The 20,876-nt window shown below is 36.0% G+C and overlaps 3 protein-coding genes across 4 annotated transcripts; 2 read left to right on the top strand and 1 right to left on the bottom strand.

Moving 5' to 3' along the window:
- Positions 1 to 763: 763 nt before the first annotated feature.
- On the top strand, positions 764 to 3,476 carry LOC126834450 (D-aspartate oxidase-like). 2 transcript variants are annotated; one of them, XM_050566369.1, is made up of 7 exons: positions 764 to 897; positions 1,139 to 1,344; positions 1,955 to 2,066; positions 2,343 to 2,497; positions 2,580 to 2,736; positions 2,835 to 3,113; positions 3,193 to 3,476. In XM_050566369.1, exons 2-7 carry the CDS (start codon positions 1,145 to 1,147, stop codon positions 3,283 to 3,285), a joined length of 996 nt encoding a protein of 331 aa, XP_050422326.1. In that variant the 5' UTR covers positions 764 to 897; positions 1,139 to 1,144; the 3' UTR covers positions 3,286 to 3,476. The 2 variants fall into 2 exon arrangements, with proteins under 2 accessions (XP_050422326.1, XP_050422325.1); XM_050566368.1 differs by having other exon boundaries at positions 772 to 913.
- A 1,395-nt stretch (positions 3,477 to 4,871) lies between these two features.
- LOC126834447 (dynein axonemal assembly factor 4-like) lies at positions 4,872 to 7,608 on the top strand. Its single transcript, XM_050566366.1, has 7 exons — positions 4,872 to 5,275; positions 5,358 to 5,589; positions 6,011 to 6,166; positions 6,279 to 6,484; positions 6,541 to 6,641; positions 6,894 to 7,047; positions 7,245 to 7,608. The coding sequence occupies exons 1-7, from the start codon at positions 5,153 to 5,155 to the stop codon at positions 7,506 to 7,508; spliced, it is 1,236 nt and encodes a 411-aa protein (XP_050422323.1). The 5' UTR covers positions 4,872 to 5,152; the 3' UTR covers positions 7,509 to 7,608.
- Positions 7,609 to 8,038: 430 nt separating this feature from the next.
- Positions 8,039 to 20,876, bottom strand: LOC126834441 (uncharacterized). The gene is given in 11 exon segments (XM_050566354.1): positions 8,039 to 9,077; positions 9,318 to 9,449; positions 10,193 to 10,499; positions 10,761 to 10,878; positions 10,949 to 11,153; positions 11,719 to 12,606; positions 12,609 to 12,629; positions 14,375 to 14,694; positions 14,783 to 15,446; positions 15,727 to 16,012; positions 20,734 to 20,876. Coding segments are annotated over 10 exon segments (3,096 nt in total). The 5' UTR covers positions 16,006 to 16,012; positions 20,734 to 20,876; the 3' UTR covers positions 8,039 to 8,915.

Genomic DNA, 20,876 nt, shown 5'->3' with positions numbered 1-20,876 from the left:
AATAGTACATAACTGTCCTAAAACCCTGGGTACGCCACTGTATATGTGTGTGTGATTTTCCTGCATATCGTATAATAATATGATACCTATACTTTTTTCGTACGAAACAAATTAGCAATGAAATCAATTTTCATTATCAAAAACAGTAGTGTAGTATAGATACAAATTATTGTCTATACACATACACTACTGTTCAGTGTCCATAGACCATAGTATATACACGAATGATCTATGTGAATTATAATATACTTCCTATCATTTAACAAACACTCATCACTATCAGCGTCTCGAGTCTGAAGTGTACGGCGTGATCCTTAACTGTGGACCATTCAAAGTAATCAAAATACCGCCAACGGATGAAATTGAACATTGCCTCTCGACTAGGTACTAAATTTGATTGAAAATTTATTTCATTGCTAATTTGTTTCGTAAAGAAAGAACTATATGATATTATAATATTATGGTACATAGTTATGCAGGAAAATGCATACATTTTGAAATAATGCTAGCCATTAATTATTGTTCGTGAAAAAACCTTTTTTTTTTTTTAATTTTAGCAACAATACATTCAAAGGAGTGTTTACTGGAAGATTGCATTATAACATGTACCTTTCTAAACTTTAAAATGTTATCGTTATATTTCAACATAATTAGAAAATCATTAAAGCTGTAGTTCGGGTGACCTATTCTGGCGAAACACCCTGTATAATAAGTTATCCGAAATAATTGCCTACTATCATTCTCCATTATGCGTCTGTTTAAATTGCGCCTCGATCAATAATAATTTTTTATGAAATAGTAAATTGACTGTTCGATTGAATGCTTACACAGTGTAGTGTAGAAGACAACTCTCAGTTTTACAGTCCAGGCATTCGATACTGATAGTCCGCTATACATGTAAGTGCAATAAAAAGTAAGTACAATTATTTGTGATGATCTGCGTCGGTGTATTTTAGAATTTTTTATGAAATAATGTCATTTATGTCTACTAATTATTTTTTATTTAACTGTTAAGTACGACAAAACTTAAATATATAACTCATGGGCGTTTATACGTTGCTTTTATTTCGGACAAAGATATCTTAGGCGTCGCCGTGTCGGTATGTTTTTATTGGTAAACTTTGTATTCTTTTTGTAGAAAACAATGGTAAATCCAAAAAAAATAGCGATTGTTGGAGCGGGTATTGCGGGAATCAATACAGCTTTAGAACTTCAAAGATTGTATCCTGACTTCGAATTGACCATCATCGCCGATAAGTTTAACAGCGAGACGCTAAGCGACGGAGCTGCTGGCTTATTTCGACCTGAAACTTACTGTTTCGGTCCAAGTTTTGACATTTCTCAGTATATAATATTTACATACTATAATTATAATGAAATATATATTTTCGATTTAAAAAAAAATGCATGCCCGTGTTTACTCGTCGTAAGATTAATAAGTGGATGCCCCACCACCTAATTATTAAGTAGTAAAGTATATGGGCAATTTTTAATGATACTTGAAAATACCCAATCATATTATAATAAAATGTTAAAATTAAATACCATATTGATAATTAGTACTTGTTATCAAATGTTTCAACACAGTCGTTTAACTATTGTTGTACAAAAACACGTCACGGGAGATGCTCATTTCTAAAGAGTAATTTTTAAAAATCTTTTAGTAAAACAATTTTAACCAAAATGACAAAATTTTGAAAATGTCTTATTACTCGGTTTTCAATAACGTAATCAAAAATCGCCTGTACAGAAATCTGTATTAAGTCTCGATCTTATATTGGTATAAATATATTTTTGCAGTTCTTCAGAAAAGTGCATCTTCTGAAACACATGTTAACATGCGTACATCAATAAAAAGTGGTGTACGCCCTCTTAAATAGCCGTTGTGTATTTTAAAACATTATATTTTTATACTATTATTAAGTAATAATTTATTTTATTATCGTTGTTTTAGGGAATGGATAAATGATGCTTATAACTTTTATAAGAATTTGTTGAACACCGAACCGTGTGGCATTAACGAAATATCGGGTTACACATTTTCAAAGAAAAAAGAGTTTACTGAAGTAATTAAAACACAATTGTTGATAACAGAGGCACATTTAGGTTATACGATAAAATTTCATAATATGCTACTTGTACTACTACTTACTGATGACGTATAAAAAGTTAAAGTTCAAATAATAATTTGATGAGTAATTGTAGAAGCATATCCCACTGATTAAAATACCGCTACGCCACGCCATTTGTTTACATAAAATAATAAACGATTAGCTCGAAAAAATATAATATATCTTATAAAAAAACGTATTAACAGGGTGGTCATCGTATTTTTTTTTTAGAACCATTATTTAAAAAAATGTTTGCCAACGTACAGAGACGCTACTGACGAGGAACTCTTGCAACATTCGACAGAAAATTCTATCAAAGAATACGGGTCATTTTGTACGTCAATAGTTATAGAATGTAAACGGTTTTTACCTTGGGCACTTAAAAAGTAATATATTATATTATTGTAAATAATTACTGTATACGGTCGAAATTTAACTGTCTATTGAAAATACAGATTTTCATTTTAGAATCACCAACAACGGCGGCAATGTTATCGAGAGGAAAATTCACTCGTTCGATGAGATTTGCGACGATTTCGATTTCATCTTTAATTGCGCCGGATTAGAAGCTGCGCGTTTGTGCGACGACAAGGAGTTGGTGCCTATACGCGGACAAATCTTACGGGTAAAGCGAATAAAAAAAAAAAAATCAAACCTTTATATCACATTTTTGGCGCCACCGTCAATGTTACCGAACTGACGTGATAATGACGTTATTGCCAGGTCAAAGCTCCGTGGGTCGACAAATTCTACTACGACGACTTTGACACTTACATAATTCCGTCCATAGAAGACGGTACTGTGGTGTTGGGCGGATGCAGACATTTCGGAAGCCATGACGTTGCAGCACAGCAACGGGACACGGATACGATTTTGGAAAATTGTATTAGACTAGTGCCTTCACTGAAGGAAGCGTTGAAATCCGAGTACAAAGTATGGGTCGGTCTCAGGCCCTACCGGTCCAGAGTGCGGATCGAGGCGGAAAAAATTAAAAGCGCCGTGGTAGAGTATTTTTAAACGATATACCTACCCCGTTGTAGCCGTCCTCTTTACACCCCTTATGACGACTTTGGTTTTACAGGTCATTCATCATTACGGACACGGTGGATACGGCGTGACTCTGGGACCCGGCACGGCTAAATACGCTGTAAAACTGTTGCTTTCATACTTGTAATACTTGGCTTACCGCTTTGCGGTTTGTCGACTTTACATAATAACAATTTAATCCGGCTATAATAGCTTATTTGGTGTTTAAACTTGGTACGCGATGTACATTTATTATAATAAGTAATAACACTACGTCAATTGATATTTGTATGATAACGTCGAATGACCTCGATTCTGAATATGACCTTAAACTTGACATTTATTGGTTTTTTTTTTTTCTGTACGGTTATTCAGTAATGGCATACAATACAACAATTAGATATCGCAAAAGGGCGATAGCAGACACTTTGAAGTGTAGTATAATATATGTTGTTTATTATGGATGTACCAACCTTCAATATTATGTGATTCTCTATACGATTTCCCATTAGCTGGTTTAACAACCGAGGACCTAACCCTAACCTAATTACTACACTTAATGGAGACGCAGAAACCAAACAGCCATATAAAAGCGCAAGAAATTGAACTGGCTACTGTTTGCTTTTATGTAGATCCACGAATGTTATTTTTCGTACATCAAAGATGTTGATTTTTTATTTTTTATTTGTAAGTTATTCACAATAAGCTGTGTGGGTAGTTAATAAGCGGACAGTTGGCTAATTCTATTTGAATAAAGTATAAATGTATTGGAGGTAACCGTTTTGGTTTATTTCTAGTAGTTTCAAGACAATGAGTACCTATAGGTAATATGCGTGATGTACTGTGATAAATATTTTTGTGCCAGAGGCCTAGTATATTAGGTAAGGGTTAAAGGTTTGTGGGATAATATAAGTATTTACAAAAGTAGGTGAAATAATTGAGAAGGATAAATAATGAAATAGTTAAGACTACTGATTATAGCAGTGCGACGTAATTACTGCTCAACTCGATTTCAGATATTTTTATTAAGATCTTCAATCGATTAAAAAAACCAAGTATGTATAAAGTACACCAATTAGCCAACATTAAAAATGCCCACGTGGAAATAACCTATGACTCAGCGCAGTTACAATTTACAAACGGCAAACTATCGTAATGATAATACAAATATTAATTAAATTATTAATAATTATTAACGATAACGAAATTTATGAATAATTATTTAAAAGCAGTTTCAGGCAAAATCAAATACATTAACGTTGCAATCACGAGTGCGTCACGTGTAAACAAATATTTTGCAAGTTACAATTACCAACAAATAATTTAATATCAAATATATTTATCTATATAAAGTAATCAAGACATACAACAGAAAACTATATAATAGGAAAGTAATTATGAATATTATGTATTCATTAATGTTCTTAACTATAAAAGTGAAAGAAGTCTAAAGCAGCTATTCAAAAACTTATTTATTACTATCATTTTTTAAAGTATTTCAGTTGAAAAAACCAATACCTTCTCGCTTTGCATCGAAGCTAAAATATTTATATATACACCTATATAAATAGATAGTGCATTAAGGTTAAAACATATTCTATAAATATGTTTTAACAGCCTAAAAAGACTATTTTAAATAATTTCTGTCAATTACAAAATACAAATTATTCTAATTTGTATTTGACAAATATTTAAATTGAATGCTTTCAGCTACCTAACGAATTAAAAGCTAGTTGAAAGAGACGATCGTTTTGTTAAAATTATTTTTTACATCAAGTAATTTTAAGAATACTTGTAAACATAAAAAATATCTTATAATATGGATATTACTAGGTATCTGCGCTGTTTACATTAAAAAAACACTATTTCACGCATCACTGCCCATGCTGTTAAAAACTATGGCAACAAACAATAATGTAGATGTGTATACTATGAAAAATCATAATAGCGTATATTAAATAGAGTTGAACGTTTCGTAAAAATCAATGTTATAGTGATTGAAAATAAAATTAGTTATGCCAATTGTAGTGAAAAAATTTACTTGGTGGCAAACCGAGAGTAAAGTGTTAGTAAAAGTCGAAATACCTTTTGTTTCTCAAAAGAATGCCACTGTGTTGACGTCAAGTAAACTGCTTAAAGTAAGTACATACTTTTTTGAAATAGGTTCACGGATAGCGTAACATATGCATACGAATGATTTATTATTTTGTTTTATTAAAGATTAGTCATTTGCCACATATTTTTGAAATATTGCTTTGGGATGAGATTAATGAAGACCAAAGTAAATGCACGTTTAGTAACGACCATGTATTGTTTGAGTTGGAAAAAACCAGTAATAGGCATTGGGAGAGCTTAGAGTTGCAAAAGCCGAAAGATGAATTAAAAATAATTAAAAACGATATCTTAAACGAAATTGCTGAACAACACCGAAAGAAAATTGAAGAAAAAAAAGGTATTAGATCAATAAATATTTGTTTTTTTATTAATAAATTACTATTTATTTTTATTCGGTGTGATTGACAAAATTGCCTAGTTATTTTTATTGTATATTTTAAAATTAACTTAAAGATGATACTGCATACTTTGATTAAATTGAATCGTTTATTTGAGAAAAGGCACAGTAATTTTATTTTTGAATTCCAGCTTATATTTAAAGAAAAACTCAATATTCGTAATAAACCATTTATATTTCTGTATTTTAAATATTGACTTATGAACCAATAATTACTATTCTAATATTCTATACTCTATATTGATATTTTGTACTTGATCTACTAAACAAGTCTATGGGGTTTAAGTTGATTAAAAAACTCGGACGTCAGGATTTATAATTATTCATTTAACTTTGGAGTTTTTGTTTTGTTTAATGTAAGCCCTCAAAGCAAAACGAGATCGATTATCTGTACAAGAACAAATAGATCGAGATAATGATGAACACAAACGTATTCAGAGCATCAGAGAAGAAGAAAAAAATAAAGTGTTGGAAGAGTTATATTCATGGAAGTCCAATGAAGTTGTACATAATCAGTGTATGTAGATATGTGTATACATACATTAATACATATTATATCTAAACCATACTATTAGTAATGAATTCAACATTTTCCATTTTAATAAATTAATATGTCATTTGCGTTGTAGGCAATAGAAGCTCGGTTAGTATCAAAGAAATTTTCGACGACACCGAAAGTACTAAATTTATGACAAAGCATGATGTTAAATCCGCAGAAAAAGAACATGTTGTAGAAGTACCAAAGCCTAGAAGTTTTAAAACGGTTGAAGTCAATTTTACGCCTAGACATTTTCCCACGCCCAGCAGAGAATCGACCCAAGCGGAAGAGCAAGAAGTAAATACAAAACACTTGTTACTTATCCTATTGTACCCCAACTCCTATTTGTTTAGTGGCTGAAAAAACAAATGGACGCTCGGAGAGCTGCTGGTTTTGTAGAAGAAGATCTTAGGCCGGAAGAGCACGATCCGGATTGGTGTTTGGCTAAAGGAGAGTGAGTAAAAAATTGAACAACACAATTCGAACGATCGCTCGATAATTCGTGTCCAAACTATAAATCAGCAGTAAACCTGATAGAAACTTGCTCTGATGCTGGAAAATATAGCTAAACATAATTAAATAACGCTGGTTTGCTTAGGATATTTAATTATTGGATAAAAAATGTTTAAAATTAATTTTTGCATTAACACAAAATAGTTAGTAGTATAAATTATATATCATAATCGTGTACTTCACGTTTTTTCAGCACATTCACGACGGAACATAACTACATAGGAGCTATAAGCGCATACTCGCACGGCATAAAGTTAAGTCCGAAAATGGCCGTACTTTACTTAAACCGGTCGAAAGCACACATCCGTGTGAAAAATTACCACAAGGCCATCGAAGATGCTACAACGGTAAGTCGACTGGGTGTATTACAGTACTTATCCGTTTTGTTTTTAAACGATCACGATAAAAAAATATATTACAACGCACAATATAAACTTGTTCTTCGCCTTACTCCATTCATATGAGGTAGCTCCGTTCGTCAATCTCTATCAGTCATGTATTTAACTTCAATACAATCGAAAATATATAGTGTATTTTTCTTTAGGCATTGGAATTAATGGTACCCCGCGTCGATGGAAATTTGCTGTGGAGAGCCGAGGCGTATTTTAATCGGGCCATAGGGTTAATCGAATTGGAAAACGCGCATTTAGCCGTCGACGAACTTAAAGCGGCAATGACGTTGGTGCCGGCACGTTGCGATATTTACGGGCCAGAATTGCAACGTGCCATAAATTTAGCTTCTATACACAAAGAAGCCTGCGACAGGGCTAATAATTCAGGCAACGCTCCGACCATCGTGTATAAATAAAAGTATAGCATTAAACGTGATTTGAATGATTATGCGATAATTGTACATATGGGAATAAATATATACATTCACAGTTAATATTATATTATTATTATAAAAAAACGAGATGGACGTCAATACCGACTAGCGTCGAGTAATATATGTTATATTATAAGTTAATAAATACAGATTACAACTTACTTACAGCCTACAAGTTAAGTCGCCCTACGACAAATTAGAGTTTACTACACACACACACATATATATATATATTATAATTATATATATATATTTGATTTGGCATACAGAAGTCTATAGAAAAACAGCTATAAACTACTCAGGAGACTAACCATGTGATGGTATAAAAGAAAAGTATTGTTTTTCTACCAATTTTCAACATGCGTTAAAGCAAGTAGTCCAAGTACAGTGGTTAGGTTTTTTTATGTACAACAATTTAATATTTATAGCTTTTAATTATTTTAATTTTAAAGAATATTTAACCCTAAAGAGGTTAAAAACAAACAAGTTTATACTACAAAATTATAATTATAATATATTAAACGCGTACAAATAATAAAAATAATAATTTAATGGAAATACATGGAACAAACATTACATAATCTTATTATCAAATAGGTACAATACTCACTTATAATGTAAATTATGTTTTGTTTTCTTACAGTTGTTAGTTAGTAATATTATATAATCATAATGCGTAGGTATCCTACAGTAAATTTGACCCTAACGTCATTAAAGCTTAATGGTTTTATTTACAAATCTGTTTTTTTTTATTTTGTCTATTTTAAATCCATATTTGATTAAATAAATATGGACGACATGACAAAAGCTTGTAACAAAAAAAAAATATCACTATTTCTACTTATACTACCGTTGTGGCACGAAAATTACATAGATTTTATAGAAATAAAAAAAAACTTTCTAGCTACAAAAGTTTAAAAAAAAAAATACATACACTCAATATTATTCCAATACAATCGTTTTTGAGAGTATTGGAAACAAAAAAAAAAACAAAATATTTATACGCCTTTCAGTCTTCTCAATCTTGTCGAGTACGATATCGTTCAAAGCAAACTACTTAAATAATTCGGTGCAAACATATTATAAGTAAGTATACATGTACATGTCTTGCGTTTAATAAATAATTACCGAAAAACGAAATTGGCTGGCGTAAATATTCAAAAATCATTCTGCTTACATTATAAATTATACTCACGTCGATATACGGTCAACGGACCGAAACGTTTCGTACTGCACAAGTTTGCGAAGGATCGACAAAAGTGTATGGTAAATTTAAAATGTATAAAATACATAAAATTCATAAAATATCTCAAATAATAATAATAATAATAATAATAGTTCACGTTTAAGGTGTAAAAAAATAAATAGAGTTGCGTCGCGACGGGACTTCTAATATTTCTGTAAGAACTGTCTGATCCAAGGAAGGTAATGGGAGACCTTAACGTAGACACCGGGCACGCCGTATTGACCACAGCCAACGCCCCAACTCACTATACCAGCAAGGTTCCATACACCGTCTCGTTCGCACACCAACGGACCACCGCCATCACCCTGTGAAGTAAAAAGAGGACTTACTTTCATAGAACTAAAGCAACGACAATTATTTAATCGAAATAACCGGGATCTAGTTCAAGATTCATCTTGTTCCTTCTTCGAGGCAACACGTGACGCCAAGTAGGCGCCTGCGTTGTCAAATTATTTTACAACCGATTTGCCGCCAAAACATATTTTTATATTATTACACCGTGTCCGGCGGGGTTCAGTATGATATTTGTATATTGTGTAGTATACCTTGCAGGCGTCTTTGCCTTCTTCTCCGCCGGCGCATAAGAAACCGTTGTGCAGTTTGAAATCGTAGCCCAGACGGGTCTGTTGCAGTTGCGATTGACACTGTGGATGAGATATCACCGGAACGTCGACTTCCTAAAGAAAACCGGAACAACGGCTCATTAGGTTTATGGGTTTTTCTTTTGTTACTTCGCTAAAATTATATCATTGCGCAACGGTTCCAACAAACGTCGATTTTCATTAACGTGTCGCACGTGTAGACATCATAAATAATAATTACTTAGCCCGTCTTATTCACTAATTGGCGTGTGTCACACATAAAACGTTTCATTTCTGTTTTACTTTGAATAGCACGAGACCTAAATTGGCCAGATAATTAATAATGTGTATTTGTGGAACTTCGATGCTTTGATTCCAATACTTGTTGTAACAATAAAAATAACCGAATTAATCGAACTTTCCAGAATTTAATTTGATTTACTGACACAAACTACTGTGTAGCCCAAGTTTGCTAGGTACATAGTTTTTTTTTTAATGTATTCTTAATGCATAAGTAAAAATGTCCTAATTTCTAGACAGAGTGTCGACGTTTGAATTGGTGCTTCATTACTTTAAAAACGCCAATAATTATTTTTTCTAGATTTAAATGTACGAGTATACATAAACATATAGGTTTTGAGAGCGCCGTGAAATTTTGGTACATAAAATAGAATACTTTGAAAGTTCACGTTATAGGCGCGAATAACCAAAATGATCCGAAAGTCTTAAGTTCCCCGCTTCATTAAACTAAAGAAAAACAAGTATGTAGCCTAAGAGCAATACACCAATTTGGGACGAATTTTTTTTTTGGTCAGTTATTTTTAGAAGCAAAATGTTACCTTGAGTATGTTTTGGTATTTTCCGAAATCGCCAAAAGCGTCTTTACCCCAACCGGTAGTCCAGCAACGCTGTCCCGAAAAATCTGTGTAAGCATCGGGCAAGCACACAGGGCTTATGTGAGGGTTGCGAGCAAAGTCGACCGGTTTCGCCATCCTCAGTAAGGCGATGTCGTTGTACAGCGTACCGGCGTAAAATTCTCGGTTAACGAACATGTCGGCCAAGTCTTCTTCGACGTAAGGGTAGAACTCCACGTCGTGGTTGACATCCCATTCGCCCAACCTTACTCGCAAGTCTTCGTATTTGTATCTATCAACAACAATACCGTTATTGGAATCTCGCCACTGTTTTTTTTTTTAGTGGTTTTTCACTAGGTTAGATGTGACATAATATAAGAAGTAGTTTGTCAATTATGTCAATAGTGGTAAAAATTAGAGAATATAAAATATGTAAGTGATTCGGGCACGGAGGAAAGTTAAATTGTAAAACGGGTAAGACATTTATAAATGGCAGATAGAAATAGTGGAAGAGAATCGCGTCGTAATTGTCAAGTATTTTGTAGTAACTCACGATTTAACGCAATGAGCGGCCGTCAGAATGTGGAAGGCGTCGATCAGAGCACCTCCGCACACGTATACGCTTTCTTGTGGATCTTTCTTGAGGATAGCCACTTGCCACGGGTATTCGCCTGCACGCAAAAGTCGATTAGGTCCCGAGTCGATCAAAGAGCCTAAACATTTTCTTTTTTTAGCACTTACCGAATTCACTGTCTCCGTCCACGTACGAAGGCGTCTTGATCCTGCCGGTGATGCCTTGCGTGTTCCTCTTGCCACACTGACCGCTGTAACCTACTTGATTGGAAGCCGCGCCAGAGTACAAAGGACCTGCTGGCGGTGCCGGTGGACGTCTACAACACACTTGTCTGGGTCCACAACGTCCGTTAGCCGAGTACGACGCTTGACGCTATAAACGGCAAAAGTCCGGTTAAAATGGCTGTACATTTTCCAACGCGCCAAATATAAGTATTATTATTATTATTAAAAAGAAGACGATTATCGTTCGTGACAAAACGGTTAGTAAATAAAATAATATATAATTGTAGTTTATCGTACATTGTGTTTAGTGCTGTCGGCCGATTTCGAAATCGACCGACAGCTATTTGCAGCCAAGTAGCACAAATTAAGCGTGTGTGTGTTTTTTTTTTATTTTTAAGAAGCGGCAAACGAAACACCAATTTTTGTTGTAATCGATTTAGTTAGTTAATGGTTAAATTATATTGTATTACTGTCGAAGTGTATCTTTAATCCCACTGGGACACGCAGTTGTAGTTAGAATGTTAAATGCTTGTTGTCCGATCGCAGTGCAAAATGACCGGACTGGTGCAGGTGTTCCAATCGTCTAAAACCCATTTGGCTTAAATTGTTTTGCCTCGGGACGCTTTGGAACGGAATTATTGTGCGTATTACATCTTGTTAGTTTTAGGGTCGAAGAACATCCAGCCAAACCGATATGATATTAACAATCTCACCTCGTCCACGTCTCTCTTTTGACGTTGGCTGCCTACGAACTTAACGGGACCGGAGGACTGGCGGTCGTTGGGGAATTTCACACTTTTGGCACTATCGGCCGGCGACGGTGGTTCGTTATTATAATTATTACTATTACTGGCCGGAACACTTATATTTGAACTCCTATAATAAGGACCCGAGTCGTAGTCGTCCGCATGGCCGTAATCGCCTATCCCGGTTGATCCGTACCCGCCGGGACCGTAACCACCGGGTGGGCCACCATAACCACCGACGGGTCCGCCGTAACCGTCTTGGTCGTCATAATCTTCGCGGTACGACTGGTACTCGGGCGCGTAACCACCTCCATAACCGTAACCGCCTCCATAGCCACCGCCGTAAGACGGCGGCGGTTTCGAGTGGTAGAACGGTTTAGGCGGACCGTAAAACGACGGACTGCTCGCCGGGTAGTACGACGGAGGTGGCGAATGATAGTGATTGTGTTGGTGCAAGAACGACGGAGGGTATTCGTGGCCGTAACCGTAATGTGGCGATTTTAGTTTGTGCACTATGTGGCCGACCTTGTTGACCAAACCGGCGTTGGGCGTCACGTGCAAGTTCACCCACGGCTTAACGATTTTCTCGCCGTAGTCGTCTTTGGTGACTTGCAGAGACAGCAAGGGGTTCACGCTGACCAGGCCCAAGTTAAGGCCGTTGCCGCCTCCCAGCGAGTTACCGTAAGGGTTGATCGAAGGGTTAGGCCCGTATGGACTAATGGGATAACCACCGCCGCCGCCCGATGGCAGCCCAAAAGACACCCCGAACGTTGGCCGGATTTTAACACCGGAACTCCCGACGTCATCGGCATCCTCGTTCACGGCGCCACCGCCTCCTCCACCGCCTCCTCCTCCCCGAACAGACCCCCGAGTTTCCGCTGTAAATACATACCATCCTGTATCAGACCTAATGTGCCTATACACGTGTGTTCCATCCCAATCGATTGGCATGCACGTATCGAAACGCACATGCCACTAAGTAAAAACCATTTGCAGATTGTACCTAATAATAATTGTCGTTATTTACGTCACGTAGTTTGACTCCAATAATTATTGTTATCAATGTATAATAATAATAACAATTAATATGCATTAGTCGTCCAATTAAATTAAGTCGAGTTACGGTAATGGTTCAATATAATATTTTGAATTGTAATCTCTAGCAATAACTGTAACGCGTCTATTCGAGTTATTAATTTTAAACTCATATATTATGCGAAGCATTGAACAGAACGTAGGCGTTATGTAATATCGTATTAACATAACAAACATATTATTATCGGTTCGCTCTTTCTCTTCGCTTTTACGGATGTGTCATGTTCTTTTTTTTTTTTTTGCCAATTCGCCTGTATTGTGTTTTCGAAACTTTCCAAGGTTGACACGTATGTAAAGCGTAGGTAAGTTACGGACGGCCCCATTTAAGACAGTGGTTTATGCAAATGAGAAAATACACACACACACACAGAAATGTTCGAAACGAACATCTTAATTGTGCAATTTCGAACGAATGAAACAAGAAAATGTCATGTAAACGTTGAGTAAGCGTATACATCGTATGGGATAAGTAGTTTTAATCGAAACACTTGTTTTGTATGGAAATACAGCTATAATAGCGGTCCAAGGAAAATTGTTTTTGTGCTCTTCACGTTTCGCAACACTTCCGAACGGAAGTGATTTTTTTCCATAGGTTTCATTTTCTTTTGTGTTTTCTGATGCGTCTACGGTCTAATGCTAGTGCACGGGTAGTTAATTAATGATTAATGATTAGAATATTCTTTCACTTCTTTTTTTTTTTTACTTTAAACATCAAGTGAAAAACCGTTTACGAGACGTGTAATGTGCGTTTTATGTCCGGAATCGTGTCGGATGTGTCGAGTGTGAGTAAGTGTTTTGTTTGTTGTAGCCAAGAGAAATTTAATCTGCATATTTTAATTACGAAGATTTAATCTACAATTCGATTAGAAGATAACCCCGACCAGACAGTTTTTATGATTAATGAACCAGAATACATGTGAGTTGTGACCTATTGTCGATTGATGGTTTGAAAAGCGTCGGATACATAATTATTGGATGTTATGTAATTGGTCAGAACTCGGGTAAGATAATTCTCCCTTTAAATCAGTTCGGTCGATTAAAAAACTATAATTCACATAACCCTCGGGACAAAAAAATGGCGTGGGATGTTCTTAATAATTCCGTTTGACCGCAACCATGGGTGTCGTTGCAAAAAAAAAAATATATGCTACTTGGCGTTGCATGTTGTTAGTTATGGCGCGTATGGATGGTTAAATCGCACTTACGCCATCAGTTTGTTGGTGTTGGTCGTCGTCATAAGGTATCTCCACGTTGTATCCGTTGCTGGTTAAGTCGTCCACTGTAGGTTTTTGAATGTATCGCTAGAAAGTCCCGTTTCATAGATTATAACAGTAAGTCCCGATAGTACAAACCGTATTACAGTCAACACTGTGTCGGGTTTTGTGTAAATAAGTTATCAAGTCAATCTTTCGGTGGGAGGAAAAACATAATAGTATTTCTATCGATAGGACGGACAACAGTGCACACTATATTATACATCTACGTTTTTTTTTTCATATAATTTATTTATGATCAATGTGACACTTACCGCTTGTGCGTTCTGGTTGTCTTGGGTGGCTACTTCCCTACGCCTACGGGTTTTCGCCTTGTCCTCTTCTTTGTCGTTGACCTTGTGATGCGACACGATTGTGCCGTTACCGTCGGTGATCACAACCTCGTCCAAACCGATCGCCTCGATATCGGTCTTGCCCAGATTTCTCGGATCGATGCCCGCGATTCCGTCTTCTTTCCTGGCCACCTCGTGGGGTAAACACTGGTCGTACGGCACGCAATAGCAACCATAATTGTCGGCTCTGGGACTCTCGTAGGACGGGTATCTTTCGTTAGTGTACGCTCCGGCCAGAGAATCTATAAAACATATCAAGTATTGAGTAAATTGTACGCATTCTCTACTAGCGGTTCTGCACAAAAGTCGGATATCGTCATGTTGTCTTACTTGAAGGCTGCTTGAGGTTGAGTTGTTTCTTATAGAAAGGCCCGGGAGTTTCGTAGTTTTCGAAATTGCCTCCGTAACTGTTAAGGCTGCTCGGGCCGTAAAGGGATCCTTCGCTTCCGTACAACGGTCCGGCACCGGCACCGATTGGACCTAGTCCAGCCGTGTCGATTGTTCCCGGTGCTTTAACGTTGTCGCCGCCTTCGCCGTGGTGGAAATGATGGTGCACGTGCTGTTGGACTCCGCCGACCGGTAAACCCGCAGACGGTATACTAACTGCCGGTTGTACTGGTCTAAATGATTCGGCCGCTTCGGACTCGAACACTTGCGGTGGTGGTCTATTGGGAGTGCCGTAAGAAGGCCCCGGTCGGCTGGAACGTATGGGACTTCCGTACGACGATCCCGGACCGCCGTAAGACGATCCCGGACCTCCGTAAGACGATCCTGGACCCCCGTAAGAAGGTCCTGGGCCACCATAAGACGGACCGCCGGACGGGAACGGCACCGGACGTGGAGGACCATATCCCACGGACAGCGGAGATCCCGCTGTTTTGAGCGGAACGGCGGCGATGGGTCGCCCCACCGGTTTTAGCTGCACCGGTTGGGCGTAGATTAATTCTTGAGGCGCGATGTTACGTTTTGGTTCGACCAAATCTTCATCATCGCACTACAACAACAGAAAAAAGTTTTGTAACGATATTTATTTATCTGCGAAATGCGTGGCCCGACCAAACACTATAGTTATAATAATAAGTGATATCCTTCTGGGTAGAAAGAGGTAAAGCGGTGATTTAAATACTCCGAATTAAAAAAAAAAAAAAAATTAACATTCGACACCCTCTGAGTGACCCAACATTTTGATTCGGTAAACTCGGATAATGTGTTTTATTTTAATATTCAAAGTTTTGGTAAGGTTAGAGGTTCTTAAATACATGTTCGTAATTTACCTCCATAAGACCCAAACCACAGAGTCTATCTCTGATGGCGTGCCTAGATTGGGTGTCGTTTAAAGATCCCGAAATCGAAGTACCGCCTTCTTGGCTGGCGTCGTTGACCTCCGAATAGGAATCTATAGATTTACTTTCACGGTCGCTTGCGCTATTTGGTCCCGCCGTTGGTTTAGCTGCTTGATCCTTACTCTTATCCTTGCTCCACGACCATTCCTCTGCGGTCACAAACACCGCAAACGCAACGAACAGGAACGAGCCCGTCAGTAAAAATTTCATCTTGTAGCTAAAAAAAAAATAATAATAATAATTGTATAGCTTTGACTATTATTATTTTTGTTGAAACGCTATTATTTTCAGCATCTGTGGTAAACTGGTTTAATTATTTTGAGTGCGTTAAGACCCAAGAAGAGTTACGTAAGTTGTATATACGTTTATATTACAAATAATTTACGGTTTTTAAGCTGTTATTATAATTTTTTTTTAAATTTATTAATCGATTTACCTATATTAAACCGTAACCCGAATGGCGTCCGTATTTGCTAAACAGTGTTGTATTATTATGATTATTATTATTGTTATTTTTTTTATTATTATATAAAGTTGCGTCCCGATAAAATATTTCAAAATTTGTTTAACGACAATAGGAAAAAAAAAATCAATGAATCAATGAATGCATTTCAAAACGTTATGATGTCACGTGATGTGTATATAACAACAATAATAATAATGCAGTAAAAACCACTTCATTTCATAACGTTTTTTAGTGGTCACGTTTTGCACGTTGACAGGTAATTGTTCGTCCTCCCTTCCCCCCCCCTTCCCGCGACCGTGTACAATAACGACAATAATAATAATAATAATAATAATATTGTTATTATGCGTTATATTATTTCCTAGACCGTCGGGTTATGCAAAGGGGTGGGCGGGGGTGGTGCAAGGAGGGCAAAACAAAACGCGTGCCCGGGTCTCGTTTCCACCTGGATCACGTGTATGGGCGGACGGCTAGTTAAGTGCGTGTAATGTGTGCGGACAAAGAGAAAGTGACGGTTGTGTCCGAGACGCTTTCACTTTCGGTCGCCCACCGTTTTTTTCTTCTTCTTGAACGTTCTCATTATTATTATTATTACTATAAGTGTGTGTGCGTACGAACCAAGACGCCGCCACCGCCTCCGAGCCCACACTCAATGCCAAGTAACCGCGCCAACGACCTTGCGAACGACTCTGTTGTGTGTTATGTCACCGGGAGGGCACGCGGATAGACGGGAAGAAATAATTGATAATTCGCCCAGGCGCCGAGGCACGTCGAAGGGGAACGAAAAATTGGCGAAGAGGCGTCGATATTTAGAACGCCGCCGATACGTCATGGGCGAAACAATGGTTTGCTAATTTTGTCCTCTTCTTCTCCGGCGACCCGTCGTAGTATTATTAACATACCCACACGTGTATATAATTATTATTGTTAACACAAGGATCATGTAACGCCGGTCGTCACACGAGCTGGGTGTTTCTAAACGGTTAGGGTATATTCGTTCGAAGTATTCTGTAGTCGAATACAATATTATTTTCTGTGAAAGAAAACCCATATCTAGTAACACAAGCATGACACCCATAAACTATTACTATAAATTGAAATATTAACTATTGTATAAAGATAAATGTCTAGTTGTAAATGATACAATTTTGTATGTACATAATCTGTTTAACTAATACTTATTATTTTTGAGTTATATGCGCCACGATAAGATGATTAATTAATAATTTCATATTGTAATAATATAACCTAACTACGTTCGGGGAATAACAACTCGCCGTCGTCAATCAATGTGGTTTATTCGCATTGAAAATAATTACAATTTTGGATATCTAATAGAGTGGGAAAATAATGATAAATGAACGTTTAGCGAACAGGTCGTTTTGTACAGCCGACGAAAAGGTTAAGGTTGGACGGTGGCCGGAGAATAAATTTAACGAAGTACAAATATATCACAGTTGGTATAACCCAAGGCGAATGCAAATAACGCAAAATTTCCGTTTCATTTTGACCTATAACTTAACGAGTGACATAGAAATCCAACAATCAGACGGCGGGGTTCTGCGAAACCGTTTGTTAAGTTTGAGTTACAAGGTCTGCGCGTCACGATGACACTTGAGATTCGCACGAGAGTAGAAGGGCCAATGCGTACAGACGGTAACATACAGTTCGAAGCGGTGGAACTAACTTATAAACTTTTTTTTCTCTATTTCCCGAATTTCTGACTTATTTACCGTTTAGTGTGCGGTAGAAAGTATATAAAAAAAAAATAGCTCGGTACATTGACCACCGGATTATCTGCCGGACGGAGAGATTTTTGAAGTTTGCCCGTATTTGATCTGTTATCGGTTTTATCTACCGACAGGATCGCAGAGATAAGACACGCGTTTGCTTTCACGACGTTCGTGGGAACATTTAACGCAGAAACTTCATCGGCAAGATCAATGTGAGGCGTGCATCCCACAATGCGCTCACGTAGATCTCTAGAAAATTTGCCCACGTTACAAAGCTGTACGCCGAAAACGATCTGTTGCCAACCGGAAAAAGGGTTGTTTTGTATACTGTGTGTGTGAGAGAGAAAGTGAATTATCAAAATATAGTGTATGCAAGAAGAATACAACGTCTTCGTCGTCGGCGCCCACTTGAGGTGTTTGTTTATGGATTACCCAATAGACCGGGTCGCCATAATAATATTATTCTATTCAATGCGATTGTCACTCGTTAATACCGGAATGGAATAATATACCGGCACACGATCCGGGGCCGTCTCGACCTCACGTTTCCTCGTCGGGAGCGTGTCTACCGGAACCGATCGAATCCACCCGAAATTGACCAATTTAATAATAACAATATCGCGGTTAGTAAAATAAATACTAATTCTATTCGCACATGACAACACCGTACGGAAGTCTTGTACAAGTTTAAGACAAAAAAGTGAATTACATCATCGCCGTTGGTTTTTCGGAAGACCCGTGAGAAGAGTCTGAGAATTAAAACTACTCGCTAATTCGTAAACACACGTGAATTATAATAGATGGATAATTCAATTATACAATTATACATCAACGTAATAGTGTTACGTTGTTTTGAATTTCTATGCAGATTCGCCGGAGCAGCGTAGGCTGACGTCTTGGATAATAACATACAGAATGTCCAAAATTAAATGCAGCTTTATCTAATATAAAACAGCTATGGTTAACTGATACGCGCATTTTTATTGTAATACCAATTATATATTACCAATAAACATAACAGATACCAATTAACAGACAAAAGTTAACGTTCGAATCTCACTTCATAAGACCCTGCAAAAGCATACCATATTCTATCACTAAATTTTGTTCTCAGTGATTTTAAAGTAAAACAAGGATAAAACTGACTCAAAGGTATCGCGCTGATTGTGTGTACAATTGTCTGATGCTTAAATAGTCGCACATTAAATGGGATTTGCTAATTTAAGATTACTTTTTGGAAAAATAGAACAAAAATCTTGGGAACTCCCTTAATCTTTGATTTAACGTTAGTTTATATTTTTTTAACGAATTGGTTTTTAAATTTGTAAAGAAACATTTACAGTAAAAATAATAAAGCTTCTTGTTTTATGAATTTTGTAGATCTAGAAAAAGATTTCCTTAATAAATAAGAGAAAGAAAGATTTCTATTAACAAAAATTGTAATTAACTGATGTTTAATGTTATTTTTTTAAAACTTTTTAATGAATTATTGTAATTAAATAAATTGAACTCCAGTAAAAAAAAAATAATACAATGATATCAAAGGAAATCTTAAATCCTATAATGAACTAAACAATTATTACAAATTTGCAAAAAAAATTATTCGAAAATAAGAATCTTAAAACTAATTAAAACATCCAATATTTTTATAGGAGTAAAAATAAATTATTTATTTTTATTGTACACGGTGTTACTTATAGCTAACGAATATTATATATGATATATGATTAATGACTATTATTTAATTCACTTTCAATTGTTTTTCTTCATTATTAATGATGATGGTAAAATACTTTTATTAAAATATACTTCCTGTTAGTAATAGTTGTAAGTACATTGTATAATATCATAATATTCCATTACTGTTTAATCCAAACCCGGAAGGTTAACACGTTTTTTAATGATCGGATCATCAACAACATTTTGTGCCTTGTGGTTAGGTATTTATTTTTAATATTTAATTTTAAATACAATCAAATATATTGCATCTATTGTTGCAAATACCAGTTAAAAATCTAATTTAAATTAATGTTTTGTTAATGAATAAGAGTTTTTATTTTATTTTAACTGAATGTCAAAACAAGAGCGGTAAACAACATAGTGTGATTTGCGGGTGCTTCTCTGCACAGTCTTTTCTTCGACAAAATGTTTCACACTTACGGAGGGTATATAATTTATAAATGTTTTAAATAAAAATATTCTTTCATTGCCGGGTCAAAATTAAATATTATAAGGGAAGGGTTTTTTTTATAAAGAACAATTGTTTTAAAACCCTATTAAGAATAAGGTTTTTAGAATTTTATACTTATGTGTAAACCAATAAATGTATAATTTTATTTTGCAATAGAAGATATGGTATATTGGTTATATTAGGTTTAAAATATTGTTTCACAAATCCTAATAAACCTAATTGAACTGTCCGAACGAACGATTTATGAAATAAGTCATTAGAAAACCTAACTGAAGATTTATGAAAACATTTTTAGTTTATGTTTGGCTTACTGCCATTAGACTGACTTCTTTGTGAGCAATAGTAGTTTCTTTTAAAAAGCGTTAACTAAAATACTATGAAAATACAACAAAAAAAAAGGGTGTTGTAAATAACTTTAAAGTTTGAGGGATAGATTTCAACGTTATAAATTATTTTTAAGCGAGAATATTAATAATTATTATAACTTAATATTACACGAACGTGTGCAACGAAATACAAAACAAAAATAATATCTTAAAAACGTTTACCTTTGTCAGCAGTACGAGGTAAGCAGATGAAATGTGCCGGAACAGTGTCGGCAAAGACTGTTTGTTGGACCGGCTGTATTAGTGGTCTCTTCACTTGGACGGACGTAATACACTTTCTCCAATGATCACAGACTGACCTGGGA

This window comes from Adelges cooleyi, unplaced genomic scaffold (assembly GCF_023614345.1).
Source record: "Adelges cooleyi isolate 19-005CV unplaced genomic scaffold, UGA_ACOO_1.1 ACOO_flye_CR_arks_rails_tigmint_CR_PRNA_21, whole genome shotgun sequence".
In the NCBI taxonomy this organism is placed as follows: Eukaryota; Metazoa; Arthropoda; class Insecta; order Hemiptera; family Adelgidae; genus Adelges; species Adelges cooleyi.
Note: the sequence above shows the minus strand (reverse complement) of the source record. Positions and strands in the feature narration are given on the sequence as shown.